Genomic DNA, 17100 nt, shown 5'->3' on the forward strand with positions numbered 1-17100 from the left:
CCTTCCATCACCATATATGACCCCGTTTACCCTCATCTACCACCCTCTTCCCCCTTACCCTCTGGTAACCACTAAACTGTTGTCTGTGTCTATGAGTTTTTGTTTCTTCATTTGTTTGTCTTGCTCCTTTGTTGTTTTCAGTTTTATATCCCATATCAGTGAAGTCATACTGTTATCGACTTTTTCTGTCGAACTTATTTTGCTTAGCATAATAACAGTGACCAAGACAAGGAAACAACCAAAGGGTCCTTTGATAGATGATTGGATAAAGAAGATGTCATATATATATATATACACAATGGAATACTATTCTGCCATAAGAAAAGAGGAAATAGTGCCTTTGCAACAACATGGATGGATCTTGAGATTATTATGCTAAGCCTGCATACATTTTATACCTTGGAATATCCTAGCCCTCTCAGCATTCTTCAATTCCAAATCTAGATAGATCAATCTTTTCTTCTTTATCAAAGATTATGCTACTGGTACTGGTTATTATCTCTATGTGTGGGTGTGGTTTTTAAAATTTTTGTCATAGGAAAAGCTACTGTATTCCAACATGTCTCTGAAAACTAGCTAGAAATTTTTGAAACCTAACCTATTCTTCTCTTAAGGTGCTAGACTCATACTGAATTATTACCATTTCCTTTCTGTTGAAATTTTGATGACATGGTCATCATTCATTCAACCAAGTGTGACCATTTCAGATTCAGTTAAGTGTCTTTATTCAAGGTGTCCTCATAGGGTCTTTTATTTGTTAGAACTATTTCAAAATAAATAGCCAGATGAATCACCAGAGAGCTACGAAACAAAACTCACAGGTCAGGGCTAAACTGAGGAAACAAACAAAAAGATGAGGCAATTACAGACTTGGGAAATTGTTCATGATATAATATTAAATGAAAAATCTATCATTCAATATATGTGTTTTGTGGGGGGAAATTGATAGGGAAAGGAAAAGCTCAAACAAAACAGGTGTTTTCTCTTGATGGTAAGATTTTAAATGTTTTTCTATATTTTTCATACAGCCTATATTAACTTTCCTTTTTAATAAGAAATAAACATTGCTTCTGATAGATTTATACTGCACCTTAGCCTTCAGGGTCATTGCCCTTTTCCAAGCTCTGGACCAACCCACTAGAAGCTTGAGCATTTTCCCAGCCCTTTCTGGGACAGGTGGGGAGCCTTTACAAGAGTAGCCATTAAAACGCAGCACGTACAGTTTGGACCCAGGGAAGCAAAAATTGCTTCCCAGAAAGAGCTCCTGTTCTGAAGAAGCTTCCACCTTAAATCAGATACACACTGGGAAGCCCATAGCATTGAGTCAATAGAGGGCACGTTGCCCTTATAGTTCCAGGACAAGGTCTGGAGCTGGATTTCACGGAGGATTCTGTCTCAACCAACCATGTGACGTGGGGCACGATGCATGGCCCCGCTGCGTCTCAGGTTTATTGTTTATAGAGTGGATGGGTTGACAATAGGTAAAAGGAAGCAAAGTTGAGACACCTTTTCCTAAAACTCAAGGGACATCCCTACCTTTAAAAAAGCTGGAAACTAGCCTTGAAGGAACACAGCATGTAAAAGAATATCTCAGATTGGCTTAAAATTGAAACACCAGATGCATTCCCATTAAAGTCAAGAATGAAATAAGGATTATAATTAAGGAAGTAATTGTATAAATACCTGTTTACTGTTTGTCTCCCAGCCCAGGCTATAGCTCTAGGAGGGCAGGGACTGTGTCTGTCTTGTTTATGTTCTGTCTCCAAGGTCTAGCACAATCCCTGGCACAGAGTACATACTTCATAAACATTCTGTAGAAGGAAGAGCAGAAGGCAAGATGACACACTGGCTGGTTGGCTGTTTTCACCACTAGTGTTTCGCTTTTCTTACCACTGCAGTAGGACGATACATAGATGTATAATTTAAAGTACCATTAACACAAAGCTAAAGTAGTTATATTTGTAGATTATAAGATTATGTACATTGAAAACCAATGTGAAAAACTATTTTTAAAAAAATCAGTAAGTCACATGAAAAATAAATATTAAAAATAATTTTTCTATAAATTAACAATGGTTAGAAAATATAACTGGAAAAAGCCTCTGACAGTAGTAACAAACAAAGTGTAAAGGATCTGTCTGCAAAAATATATAAAACTTTCCTAAAGTGCATTTTGCTAGGTGCAAATTTTAAACACAGTAAAGATGTCGTTGAAGTATATATAATGCCATTGAAAATCTCAGGATTTGTATTTGCTAATGTTAGTCTGAGGTCAACATAAATACTGAAAAAGTAATAAAGGACAAGTGCTTTCTGATTTAAAAAGCTTACAAAGCTAACATACTTAAAAGTAAGATATTCATGCAAAAATAGCAACCAAATTAGTGAAATAGAATAGCGAACCCAAAAAAAGGCCTTAATGCTAAGAACTGGTTTTATGGTAAAATTTAATCGGGTGACTGAGTCTGTGAACTTTGTCACTCAATCCTGAGGTCCCCTCTCAGACCTGCCCGTCATAGATAAGCAATTTAAGCTTCATAAGCCTCAGTTCACTCATCTGTAAAATGAGGATAAACATAACTATACTAAGACGTTGTCGTAAGGACCAAATGAAATGTATATTCATTAAAATTAAAAATTCATTAAAAATATTTAGCACAGTACCTACGTATACAATAAATGGTAGTAATCAAAGCAAAAGGAAGTAAAGAAATCTATAAGAAATGATGTTGGGACCATTAATTATTGGAAGAAAACTGCTTATGGTATACATTTATGTTTTAGACATTGCATTTTGCAGAGCATTAAATGTAAACATTAAAAGCATTAGATGTAAATATTAAAGCATTAAATGTAACTATTAAAACTACAAACTAGCTAGAAGAAAATATGCCTGATTATTTTCCTGGTACTGGAATGGGGAGGGCTTTAACAAATAAACGTAATGGAAGAACACCACGGAGACTAAGCAAAAAGATTAATTTTAACTACAGAAAAAATTTGAGCTGCTCCATGTAAAAGGAAATTCACTGTAAGTAAAAAAAGAAAACAAAAACTGAGAAAAATGCTGTTAGCAAGATGAGTGACAGATGCAGAGCTGATAACTCTATTATATAGTTTTTTTAAATCAATAAAAATATTAATAACTCAGTAGAAAAATTGCAGCGGATCTAAACAAATAATTCACAAATTAAAGAATAGTACAAATTGTCAGCAATAATTGTCAGCAATAATGGAAACTGTTTAATCCATTCTGGACTTTCCAAATGCTATGTGTTTGATCTATTTAAAGCCAAAGAAATCCATAAGGGGAACTATGGAAATGAAAGTATTTTGTACACCTCTATGTCAGGAACTGCTCAAATATGTGAAGCATTGTACAGCTCCCATTTAACCCCTATATGTTAAGAATACTTTAAATTTTTAAATAAGATATTAGAGCTCATATTTGGTAAATTGCAGTAGGCTGCTCACACCCTCTCTGCCACCCTATGTTCTTCTCTAACGTGGCACATGTAGCTATCACACCTGACAATGTCCATGTCAAAAAAAGATGAGCATGAACTAAGTAGATGACAAAAGGTCCCTGAGGAAAACAAAAATATGTAGTTTTGAGTCGCTCTCTAACCATGAGCTGTGAGCCAGACCATGGATGAGGCACGTCACTTCTCCAAATGTAAAATTATTTAAATCAGTGTTTCTCCTAGACAGGCCTATAATTCCTGCATTCCACTATAGCCCTTCAGATTCAGAAGGCAGGACCTGGAAATTGGCATTTTTAACAGGCACTCCAATTAAGGCACAGGTATGTTAAAGTTTGAAAGCCACTGTCACCACCAAGTCCCTTCTAATGCCAAAAACCAAGTGTTTTGAAGGAAAAATATACGTGCTGAAGAGCAGCTCCACTCTGTGCATCTGAGAGTGACCACCCACCCCAGCTGTCAAATTTGACTTCTCAGATCCTTGTTATATTTGAGTTGATATCTCTTTAGGTTTGTTCTTTCAATTCTGTGTAGCAATTACACTCATCAAAGCTGCCGGTCTTGAAAAGTGCTTTCAGAAGGCACATAAATTCAACCTCAAGTCCTTATGATCCAGACATTTAATCACACCATAAAGTTAATGGAATCCAATTTGAATGTAGACACCTCAACAGCTACATTGCATTGAATTCACAGCATTCATAAAATGTTGGTCTGAAAATGAATCACCAGCTTAATGGAAAGTTTAGAGGGGAATGCTGCCCTCTCATTGGTCACTGTCAGGATCTTCAGTTACCAGGAAAAGGACCGGAGCTGTCAACACAACACCGTAGCACAGGCAACCGGCCATGCCACTGGGAACTTTTCAACACTTAAAAACATAAAAGTTACACAGAAACTTTCAGATGCTCTTTAGGTTGTTTGGAAAGCCCATGGTTTATAATCGTAATGATGTCCCAGGGTCAGATGTCCCCTGTCAATTTAGGACTAATCATTATCAGCCCAGAAATGGGTTGCTTTTTGGGTCTCCAGACCTTTTTGCCTGATCACCATAAAGTGCGTTTCTCCAGTGGCACATGGTCTCTGAGGTAAAAGGAAATAGATACTATCTTTCCAAGACCATAACAATCCATTACTTAAACAACAGAAAATAAAAATGCCACTGGCCCTCCAAGCATCCAAATGTGGTCTCAGTGTTTGGCATCCACTAGCTGGAGACATCTGTACGATTGATCTGAGCTTGCCATCCAGACATTTAACCATAGTGGCAACTCAACTTTCAATTGAAGTTAGGTGGGGTTTGTAGTTATTACGGAGCTATCCCTGCGAGCTCCTGTTATTGGGAATGCATTTTCACATTAGTGTTTCCACCTTGGATAGAGTGGCGTTGTCCAAAAGAACCTCAGGGTCCGCAGAACTGCTTACGTCAACCTTCTCAACTATGTTTTCTTTTCTTCAGGTTTTCATAGTCATGGCTAAGCTAGTGGAAGGAGGACCAAGTCCTTTCTTAATTTTTTAAAAGAGAGCTGCCTGAATCCACCCATTCTTAAAAAGTTATTTATCTGAAGTAAGAGCCTTGCACATAAGGAAAGGAGGCAGGGGTCTCAAAATGTGCTGTATACTTTTTGAGTCTGATATGCTGAACTGCAAATTTAATCCACTGAAGTGGTTTCATGCAAACACTCCTCTCAAATTTCTTTTTTACAAAATCTTGATGCATAATGTATTGAGTCTGAAAATGGATTAAGCTACATTTGGAGATGGTTTGAGTTTTTTGTTGTTTTTTTTTTTTTAAGCAAGCAAAAATGAGCAGAGATTTTTTGTTGTTGCCTTTTTTAACCCTTCTTACTCAAGCAATCACACATGGATTCTGCCTTTGCAAAGCTGCCTTCCACATAATGTTTCATGTCTTTTTTTTCCTGTCAAAAAGCTTGAAATGTTAAAAGTTGTAATTAAAAATGTGAAGAGTGAATTAGATTCGTTTCCCTCAGATTTTACAACTAAAGCAAGTAAATAGAATGGTAAAACTCCTGGAAGATAATTCAGTAACCAAATAAGCACGAGTGGAATCTTACTGAATAAAATGTTTCCTAATACCCCACAATTTAATTACCCTGAAGACTGTGGCCATCGATAGAATACCAGTCTGTGTGTTTGAGGGAACAGGTGTGGCAACTGGTCCCACATTCCTACTGGTGACAGAAAGGTGAAAAAGGAGATGGCCAGGGAAAGTTGTCAAAGGCTCCAGAAGAATCTCAAGAGACTTGACTACAATCTCACACTTACATTTCAATGGGTCAATACATTTGTAATGCTCTGTTTCATCATTTGCTTATTTTTACATGTCATTTGAATACTATGTAAATTATATTGGCAAGAGAATTGCAGCTAGAATGAGATTTGGGCTCAAGTTTTAAGTCTGACCCTACATAGTTATGTAATCTTAAACTCACTTGCTCTCACTGGTTTCAGTTTCATCATCTCCAAGTAAGGAGAACCCTTCTCCTAGTTACCCACCTGCATCTGGGGCCAGTGGGGGAACAAATGAGATGGGTGGGGAAGTACTTTGTAAAGTCTCCAGCTTCGTGGACCCTGATGAATTCTCTATGTTGGGTAAACTACCGCTTTCTCCTGAGAAAATGGTGGCATCCTTGGCTCTTCTCCCACATCGTTCTTCGTCCAGGTTGCCCCAAAGCCATGGGTGAGCTGAACACGCTGTTCTAAAGGGAGACTTCCAGCGGCTGCACCTCTGATCACTTCCGGTGGGCTCTATGTACACTGCCCCAAGAAGAGATTTTAAGCTGACACAGCCCTCTCTGTGACATTTAAAACCATGGCTTCAGATAAATCCGGAGAAAAAACACCCCCAACCCAACATTTCTCATGGCCTCCATGCTGAACTCTCACTTGACTCACCTTGTTTCTGACCTGTGATGGACCCTTTGGCTGCTGTTTGTCTCGCCTCTCCCACTTCGTAGATACTTCCATTTACCTGGTTTGGGCCTTTTGATTCTCTTCTTCATCATGATTCAAATGAGTCACTTAACCACACTCCCATTACCCACTCCACCTAGGTCCCAGGACCTTTCATCCCAGCCCTATGAATGGGACACAGACAAAGAGAAGGCTTTATATGCAGGTGTAGGAGCTGAGATGTGCCTCCCCAAAAAGGCAGCGTAAGAATGTATGCCAGGACTGAGGACACTTTGTCTTTTGGAGCTATAGACTTAAAACAATTGGACAATTTCAAATTCTATGGAACAGGTACCTTGGGTGAAGGTGACATGGGGAAGGGGTAGTTCCCCCATCCCCCCTCACCTCACCTTCCTACTTTAAATGTAAGCACATACCAACATGTGCCAAAACACAGAGGAACCACATTCTGTTTGTGCGTCCCCATATAGACCTTGATTCGTGGATGTATTGAATGGGGAATGAAGACTAAATCAAAGTCAAATCCATTCCCCATGATATCACAATAATATAGACTTTACTAAACTTTTATTTTAAATTTTTGCAATGTCGTGAGAGCAAGACCATGCCTGCCTTCTTCATTGGAGGATTTCTAGAACCCAGCACACAGAAGGCGTTTAAAAAAGATTTGTTGCCTGCATAAAAACATAAGAAGAAAAAACAAAGTAATATTTGAAAGATTTCTTATTATCTGATGCTGATAGAGAGTAAAGTTAATGATTTAGAGAACAAGTATCTAGCAGTACAGCTCACTAATACCTTTTAAAATGTGTTGATGCTCATAAATCCAAAATAAACGACCTGTAAAATCACTTAAGAAGAAATAATATGCATTTAATCAGGCTTCCAGAGGAAAGTCTGAGGAAAAAGCTGAGAATTTCAAGAGAATTATTAAATCCCTTCAAATTCAATTGCTGGCCGATCACAGACACGCCACATGTCCCTCTGACCACAGGGCTGTCACTTTAGGCAGTCTCGCTCAGGCCTTCGTTGTGAAACTCCTAAATTACAGCCACCTCCTGGAGCCAGAGGGAAAGGCTTTGGATCAACTGAAAAGGGTAGGTCCTCTTACATGTCTACCCAGCATGCTTTTCCACATTCCACAGAGGCACCTTAAATAAAGGGGGAGAAATTGAACACATCCCCGCATCCTAAAGCCAGCGTCTTCAAAGTCTTCCACAGGGCTTCAGCTTCAAGTCAAAAGGGCGCTTCCTCTAGCAAATAAAATTCAAAACACTGTGAAATGCCAGTCTGTGCCTCTGCTTTATAATCCTGTTGAAGTTTTTGGAATTTAACAGTGTTCTGGTACCTTCCCTTCCATCCTGGATTTTACTTTTTAGTCTGCTAATGAGAGTTACTTTACCTTTCCCGGAGTTTGATTAAGGTCCTCAGGGTGGTAGTAAAATGGATCCATCTTTTTGTTACAAACTCAATTAGCAGAAGTTGGAATTGCTCTCTTCCACAAAGTTAAATAAATTGTTAATGAGAAATTTACCTTCACTTGATTCGCTAGTTGCCTTATTCGCTTGAAGTCAACACTATTAAAGGAGAAGATGTTTATTAAAGCTTAAGGTGTTTGCTGGATTGAATGTTAAAAAGAAGAAGGCAGGGTAGTGCCGCTGACTGCTTGCTTCCAAAACCCAGAGGGTCTTCCATGATCCATCCCAAATGAGCAACTCAGAGGCCTCATTTGGGGTCCCCTCATCAAGGAAATAGCAATTTATGTGGTAGGTAAAAGTGCCCCCATTCCTGGCCTGAAGAAATGTCACTCAGTTGCAGGTGAATCTGAACACCTTTTCTCCTCTAGTAAGGAGGGAACTAAGTCACGTTGAAGGAGGTCATCGAGAGGAAATGACTGCCAGTTGACCCTTGAACTGGACCTGGGCAATTGGAGGCACCTTATCCCCTCCCCTGACCTTGGAATGTACGTTCCGCTCATTGTTCCTATAGTGGGAGCCATTTTCAAGAACGCAGCCTTGAGAGAGCAACGTGTTATTGAGACCAGCTGGAGAGTGTATGCAGCTGCACCCTGTTAAGGCCTCTATATAAACTTTTAAGATTCTGGCAGATGGGTGCAGAGATCTACTCATCTTGTGGATCCCCAACACAAGCCTCCTTAGTAATTTCCTTTCGCTTTTTAAAACTGTCACCTACCAATCTAGAGTGATCTGCCTCTTTCTCCGGTCTCTCCTTGCCCTCCATGTGCAGGGGTCAGTTTGCAAAGCAAAGAAACAACCCCAATAAATGTCAGGAACATAGGAGAAGGAGTCTATTAACTCAAGAAATTTCACATGCAGACCTCAAAATCACCACCGCCCCAAAAACGTAATGTCTCCCTGATGCAGCATTCCTAAAATGCCTCATCTTAATAACCAGGACCAGGCAATGTTGTGAGGTCAGTCAAGGTTGTTTGCAGCCCCTTCTCCATTTCTCTCTCAGAAGTGCTTCCCTGTACCTCCACCATTGCCGCTGTGGTAGAAACTGCAGGCCAGTTCAGTTTCCATGGCCCTGCAGAAGCTGACACAGTAAATGGTCTCTTTCCCCAGCGTGCTCTACAGCTTAGGTTCCACATGAGACCTAGTGTCAGCCAAGCAGACACTCCCCAGGGGATTCAGATGGTGGAGGTAAACACCGAGGTGGAGTCTGCACTCCACTACTTCTGCTGACCAGCAGTGCGGAGACATGTTGGGACTCTTAACAGAAGCCCCAGGGTCCAGACACCTGTGGCTACTGAGAGGCAAGTCAAGGGGATCTGTCTTGTTGGTGCAGGCTGGGATAGATGTGACGAGGTGCACGAGCCAGCAGTTGTAGAGGTACCTCCTCCTTTACCAGCTTGATCATGACTAAAGCCGCAGCTATCTCAGTGGGCCAGTTCTGAGGCGTTGTTCTGGGGTGTGATACTGGAACTTCTGCCGAAAGCCTTCTCCTCCAGGCTTTCTAGGAATTTTTGTAAGCTCCTTATTCCTTGTATGAAATCTATGTCTGCTGAAAATAGCTAGACTTAATTCTGTTATCTACAACTAAACTCCGACAGGCACACTTCCTTCCTACATAAGCAACCAAGTTCCTTAATGCTTCTCCCCCAGCTTCTCAGATGAAATGAGTTGATAAATTAACTCACAATAAGTACATAGTTAATAACTAATAAGGTAACTTCTTATGGGTACTTGCCTCAACTCAAGCAAAAAGATTCCAATGGTGAATTTCTAACCATGAATGGCTAATCATGTCGATGGGAATTTTTTTTTCTTAGTTGGGGAGGCAAAGATCGTTTAAACTGTAAAGAAGTTGTTTTTAGTTGTTAATGATGATGGAGATGATAATGATGGTGGTGATGTTTAAAAGCATGAGAGAGCTGATTCATCTTGGAAAGTTCACTGCCCCACTTCACCCTCTAACCAGGGCTAAAAACAACACGACCATCACCCAGTTTCTCACCTCTCACTGCAGACCTCTCCGTTGGAGCTCTCGGTGAAATCAGAAGGACATTCCAGAGAAGAGAAAACCTGCATCATAAGGAGATGCACGAGGGTTCTAGAATCTCCCTGGAAGTCGATACCATCCTCTCAGAGAGAAGACAAAGCAGCAGGCTGGGGTAGAAGGCAACTGGATGGAGAGGCGATGGATGACAACCATCTGCACATCCACAGATGTTCCTGGAACAGCTCCACCCTGACACGTGGGGAGAGGTGAGGCTCACTCTGGCCTCCAGGAGGTCACAGTACAAAGAAATAATAGAAATCGTTATTTCTTGATCACTTCTGTGTGACAGACTTTTGTGTGAGTGAATTTCATTCACTCAACAAACAGCTTGTGGTTGTATTTTAGTTATACACACAGATGTACACGCTAGGTTTCTTAATCCCTTATAGAGGAGGCCAGGTGTGTCACTAGTACTCACACAGAATGTTCTCATAATTGAGACAAGTGCTTCAAAGGAAAACCATAGCACCCTGTCTGATGGGGGAAGAGGAGTTGGCATAACTTGGTCTGGGGGATTCATGGAGCCCTTCCCAGGAGAAAAGCCATTCCAACTGAATCCTGGGGGCTGAGCACGAGTTAGTCAGGTTGAAGGAACAGCATAAGCAAAGGCCCTGAGGTTGGAAGGAGCTTCAGCCAATGAGGTATTCTCCCCACTTTACAGGTGAAGCAATAGAGACCTAGAGAGATTAGGTAATTTACAGAGGTTATGCAGGTTGTAAGGTAGTGTGCACCCAATGATAGCGTCCTTACATGGAATCCAGCCTCCCTGAGAGGTAGAGACAAAGGTACTTGGCAGGTTTTAAGAACAATTATCAGGAGACCCTCTCATGGCCTTCAAGGCCACCCCTCCACCTGAAGGGACTGGGAACAGATTTTCATTTTCTCACTCCATTGAGTTCGAGACTAAATGAAAAGAAAAATCTGCTGTTTCTGATGCAAAAGTCCTGGGTGCTTTTCGGGAATGAAACCTTCTTCCCTCCTCCCCAGGGCCTTTCATACCATTATGGTGTAGTCCCAAGCTATCAATGATAGTGAAAAAAATGGGGCTCTGTGGTAGAGGAAAGAGGCTATTCAAACTGCTCCTGATTTCTATAAAAGAGAGATCTTTTGATCTGTGAAACAGCCAAAAGGGCAGTTTGATCTTCCTCAAACTCATTTATTTTAGATTCTTGCAAATTTCTTTTCTGTAGGTTTACTTCCTTAGGAAACTCAATATTCAATTGAACAGTGACTTTTATATATTGAAATGCAATATTGAATAGCTGAAGCCTAATAAATGCCATCCCAGCTATATAAGATATTTTAAAAATCATAAAAGGGCCGATTGAGCCCCATCCAGGCAAATATGACAAAGCGAATTCAATGCTTCTTTTGAAAATGAGTCATGGTCAGAAATACTCACTTTGACCAAAAGCATTTCTTTGAATGCCAGAGGTAAATTTGCTCACTTTCATTTTCTGCCTGGGTTTCAAGTCAGCCCTGCAGAACGGAACAAAATCAACTGCGAGAGGCCCTGGCAGCTGTTCCAGATGTAAATGCGAACAGGATAGTGAGGTTAGGTCTATTCACTTCAATGTGTTATTTTCAAATTATGCAGATGATATTCAGATACGGATTGATCAGGCTTTGTGTATTTTTTCAGGGAGGAGTAAATCATTGCTATTCTGAGCTGCCTTAACATTCCCCAGGACCACCCTTTCTTTTACTTAGAAAAAGGATGTTGTATTATCATGAATCACTAAATTACTGGCAGAGGGAGAATCTGACATATGTTCCCAGTCGTGGGGGGCTCGGAGGAGGACAGGCACAACATACTCAATTGATTAGCCAAAGGAACAGCCCTTTGATGTCAGGGAACCTTTCCAAATATCATTTAAGACACAAACAATCTGTGGGAAATCAAAGTTCTCAATCAGAACCTCTGCGCCACTTCTCTGGGTGCAGCCTGGCTGGAGGAGGAACTTTGGTTTTAACTGTTTCGAGATGGTTACTCAGCTTGAGACCGTGTCTTTCTCATGGCCTTTTCAAGATTAGACTCTTTAAGAAGATGGGTAACTTCATTCTCCACCTTCTTCTTGTCACATGCACTTTTTCCCTCTGGCATATGTGTTTTAGGAAAATGCAGATTAGCACTGTCAAAAGCCATTATTTTGTAGCAGCCCTTCCCTCAGTGTGACCTTCTAAGAAGGTCTGATTGTATAAAGTATTGCAGGAATGCCCGCATTTTGCACACTCCCAGGATCAGCTAAAAGGTCGATTCCAATTGGGGAAAAAAGTGGGGTCAGGAGAAAAGGAATGATAACTGTTTGGAAGAAGGTGATGAAGAAAAAGGAGGAGTCACAGACGTGCGGAAGAATTTGGGTCCCACTCTCAGAGATAGCAGGCAAGAGGAGGAACTAAATGTTGTGTCGGTTTAGAGAGCATGGTTTCGATGTTGAATACATTTGATTTTGCATGGTTCTTTGGCTCTCCAAGCAGAAATACCAACTCTTAGGCATGGCCTAAGAACCTGGATTACTTTGGTATTTAGTGGCAGATGTTTCTCCTATAAATAAGAACATGAGAACATTCCAAAAAGGGATACCTTAGCCCTGGTGTGCTCTGCACTAGATAAACCACACCTAGGAGACCATGCCACCTTCAATACGGCCACTATACTTCTATTCACCTGAGCATTGTCAGTTCTTCATGCTGTTTTCTCATATAGACCCTGACTAGTTGGGGTCCTGTCCTACAGACAGGAATGGTCAGATGGATAAAATGTCTGGACAGCAGTTAACACCCTACAGATGTTTAACCCAAGAAAGAATGACTTAGAGAAGATATGAAGATTTGTCGTGTGAAGAGGGATTTGATGGGCCCTTTTTGCTCCAGAAGAGAGGACCTGTGGGAATTACCGGGAGTGGGGAGGTAATAGTCACAATTATAGAAAGCCCAAATAATGCCTTGCTAAAGTGAGTTCTCTCTCATGGATGACACTCCAGCAATAGCAGGATGGCTTCCACCTGGAAGGGAGGAGAAGGAACTCCCACATTTCTGAATAATATCCTAACTGGAAGGGACCCTCAGTATCATGAGTGCAACTTTCCATGGACAGGAAACCCTGACAACCACCTTAGGGCTCGCTGCCCTACCAGCAAGTACACGCTTTCCTGTACTTGATGTCAGGAATGACGTCAGGATTTCAAAAACATTCATGGGAAGCCAGTTATAAAAGTGGCCTCCGTGCCTCAGAGCCATTTGAGTCATTTTCCATCGTGAGATCATCAGAAGCAATTCCTACAGAAGGTCTCTCTTAATCCAGCCGTCCCAATCTGGGTATGTATCCAAAGGAAATAAAATCAGTATCTCAAGGAGATAGCTGCACTCCCATGTTCACTGCAGCCTTATTCACAATAGCAAAGACACGTAAACAAAATATCCATCGACAGATGAATGAATAAAGAAAACGTGAGACAGATACTAGATAGACAATGGACTATTATTCAACCATTAAAAAGGAAGGAAATCCTGTCATTTGTGATAAACCTGGAGAGCATTACGCTAATTGAAATAAGCAAGATACAGAAAGACAAATATGATCTCACTTATATGTGGCCTCTAAAAAAGTTGAACTCATGGAACCAGAGGGTAGAATGATGGTTGTAGGGGGCTGGTGGGGGGGGGAGCATGGAATGGGGGGATGTTGGTCAAAGTTTACAAACTTGCAGTTATGAGATGAGTAAGTTCTAATCTAATAATGTACAGCACCATGACTATAGTTAACAATGCTGCATTGGATACTTGAAATTTGCTAAGAGATAAATCTTAAGTGTTCTCACCACACACACACACACACACACACACACACACACAAGGGTAACTATGTGAGGTGATGGATGTGTTAATTAACTTGATCATGGCAATCATTTCGCAATGTGTACACATATCAAACCATCCCATTGTACACCTTAAACACCAGGAGTGCCAAAAAAATGTATACACATGACTTGTGTTCATCTTTTATTATCGGTATATATGGAGTATTACAATTTTAATAGTGGGTTTTTTTCCTTTTTTGAAATGTATATACATTTTTTTGGCACTCTCTGTATATATAATTTTGTCAGTTGAACCTGAAGCTCAATAAAGCTGGGAAAAAAATAAAAGAAAGTCTCTCTCAGGAGTGGGTAAAAATCCAGAGTTTTAAAAAGAATGGCTGATGATTACTGTTCATAAAAGAACTTGAAATAGAGGACACAAAACAACTCAAGGACAAAATTTTGTGCTAAGTGAATATACACAGACATGCCCGCACATGTCTTTAGGGCTGTTATTGCTCTAATAGGAATTTGGGAAAAAGGACTATTTTTTCTTTCTTAGAAGCAAATGGAGGTTTCATTCCCTTTCTTTAAAGGACATTTTAAAAACAAACAAACAAACAAACAACACACAAAATACCTGGGTTTCTAGATACTCACAGATAGGATTCTTACACGCCACGGCTTACATCCAAGCTAACATCGGTTTGGATAACACTGCTGTAACAAGATTGCTTTTGTCACACAGTTAGCTTCTCTTGTCTACTTTTATTCACTTTGCTGTTTTCCAGTTGTAATTTCATCAAGAGATTGAATCAAGCTGTAGACTTCTTGTAGAATAGCACCTCCAGACACTCACCCAAGAGCAGCTTGGGCAAAGTTTTCAGGACCAGGAATAAGAATGTTAGAATTGAAAAAGTAGAACTAAGTGGACATATATAAATGGCCCACCTAATTAGAGTGGGAGAAAAATTACAAAGCAAGGTTCTTAAATACTGGGAGAAAAATGGAAGAGCCTGGCTTCAAGTAAGTAGGACCCACTCTCCTATCAGTATTTTTCCCATTCCGCTGCAATCCTCGACAAGACAGACCATCTGCCGATTGTTCTGGCAAGAGTATATCACCAAGCAGAATGGGTTTATCGGCACAGCTGTTTGTTGTGCTTACTCATTCTAGGATAAAATTAAAGAAAAACCTTCCAATATAGGAGTCAGCACTAATCTCTGTGGCTGCAACCCTTGTATATCCAAAGATCTTCTAGGTAAGTGAAAGAGAAAGCGACACTGAAATTCCACAGCAAAATAATTTTGTTAACCACGATTTGTAAATAAAGCAACAGGGTATAGACTGGGGAAAATGTTCACGGACAATAAACCAAATGCTGGCTAGATACGCGTATTTGACCCCTCAAACCTTTCTCCCCAAACTTCCTAGCAGTAAAATGCTATCAAAACAAGCAAATACAAATACATTCCTGTTTCAATTTCTATTCCAATGCAAAATACAGCTCTCAAAATGTCAGTTTCATTTAGTTTGGCCTTTCCAGGGATGTGCATAGTTAAACTTCAATGAACTGTAGTGGTTAGAAGAGGCCATTTGATTGAATTTTCAGGTTAAAGTTTAACTGGGAGGCAGGCAGAAAACTTTTTTTTTCTCTTTTGGTTTTTTGGGAATCAATAGAAGATATTGACGGGATGAAGATGATTTTGTCCTAGAGATCCAGAAACCTAGATCCATAGACAATTTCTAGGGAAGTCATATGCATAAGAAACTCTGACAATAAATGAAATAACAATAATTCCTCATTGTCAGTAGTGCGTGTGTCCTAGACTCTTAAAGCTTTCTGACAGAGTCAGCTGGCGTGCATGTCCTGACTCAGAACTGCAAGGTCTTCTCCCTGCCCATCAGTCCATCTTATCCCTAGGACCTCAAAGGACAAAAGAGAAGAGGAAAACACGTGCATGATGAAAAAAGAGGGCAAAAGGACCTACTTATGGAAGGAAGCCCTACACTGCGCCTACTTAAGCCTTATGAAAGAAGGAGATTTTTGCCTCTTAATTACAAATATGGTTTGCAGCAAAAATGGATTTCACTTAATGAATACTTTTATATGTTTTGTTCATCGAAATTTTGCCGTATGCAAGTGACAATTTTGCTGTATACAAAGTGACGGTGTCTTCAGGGAGTGTGACATCAGCGCCATCGTCACCATCATCATAAACAAGAACTTTTTAATATAGTTGGTTTCACAATACACTAGCACATCCTTGCTTACCATGGGGAAATGTAAAAGAAAAAGCCAGTTCAAAGGTGACTGGCAGTGGCCTAGAGATCTAAATCATCCAAAACATCTTGCTAAAAACGCTTCAAGATTCTAAGACAAGCACCGTTAATTTCATTCTAAAGAAAGAATACTGTTTTTATAATTAGCACATTGTCCTTTTGTTTATATTGTATAATAATAGTCAAATAGATTTTTATGTGATGTATGAACACTTCACTATAATTGAGACACTTGTATAAACAGTGGGTAAGAAACATATATGTCACTTAAAACTTGTGGGTTCACATTTTTTTCAATTCAATAGGAATTAAATCTTAATTTCATGATCTTAAGATTTTGCAGTTTGTATCTTGGATTTGGTGACAATATAAGGTCATCTCTGATATAACTGAAGCTGTGGCCTACATAATATAACACTGAACAGAAAGCACTGTCCGTATACAGTGAGCACTGAATGAGCCAGTTTCCCGGAATACATTTTGGCAAAAAGCTAGGACTGCATCTCTGCCTCCCTGCTTTAGTTACTAATGTGCCATCCAAGAATCCAGAAGAGAGAGTAATTGATGAGTTTACTAATTATGGTAAACAATCACCATAGGGATCTCCATTGGTACTTTATCAAGGGCTTCAAGGAAAGAGAGATGTTTCTACCCTGCCATCCACGGGACACAAAGGCCCATGGGTGGAGTACCCCCAGCAATTAGAGACCACTGCCCACCAACCATGAAATCCAAATAGCCTGCCACGCCTTTTGATTCTCCAGCCCACTAGGAGGGCAGAAAGTGGTCTCCAAAGAGAATATAAAGACCTTGTCTGCCTGGATCCGGGCATGAAGCTCATTCATTCATATTCAGTTCTGAGGCCTGGATTCTACAGGCTGAGGAGCTTTGCATTACTTTGAGATCACAGAGCACCCTCCCAGAACCCAGTTCATTTATCGTCCCACAATTTAGCCCAGGAGACCAACAGGTAGGCTGTGGGCGTGTGGACAAATCTGTGTAAAATCAGCACCATTCCTGGATGAATTTCAGGCATGTGCTCAATTCAGATATGAACTAGAGCATATTCAGCGAGCCTA

General features: G+C 40.3%; 1 protein-coding gene across 2 annotated transcripts in view; it reads left to right on the plus strand.

The window, feature by feature from the left end:
- CABCOCO1 (ciliary associated calcium binding coiled-coil 1) overlaps window positions 1-16241 on the plus strand; it is a 134074-nt gene extending 117833 nt beyond the window's left edge. For both annotated transcript variants that reach the window (XM_033129807.1, XM_033129808.1), the window contains 2 exons: window positions 9906-10144; window positions 15663-16241. In XM_033129807.1, coding sequence (XP_032985698.1) covers window positions 9906-10144; window positions 15663-15885 — 462 coding nt within the window. In that variant the 3' untranslated portion in view covers window positions 15886-16241. The remainder of the gene's footprint in view (window positions 1-9905; window positions 10145-15662) is intronic.
- The last annotated feature ends 859 nt before the right edge of the window (window positions 16242-17100 follow it).

Source organism: Rhinolophus ferrumequinum, chromosome 16, assembly GCF_004115265.2.
Source record: "Rhinolophus ferrumequinum isolate MPI-CBG mRhiFer1 chromosome 16, mRhiFer1_v1.p, whole genome shotgun sequence".
NCBI classification, from domain to species: domain Eukaryota; kingdom Metazoa; phylum Chordata; class Mammalia; order Chiroptera; family Rhinolophidae; genus Rhinolophus; species Rhinolophus ferrumequinum.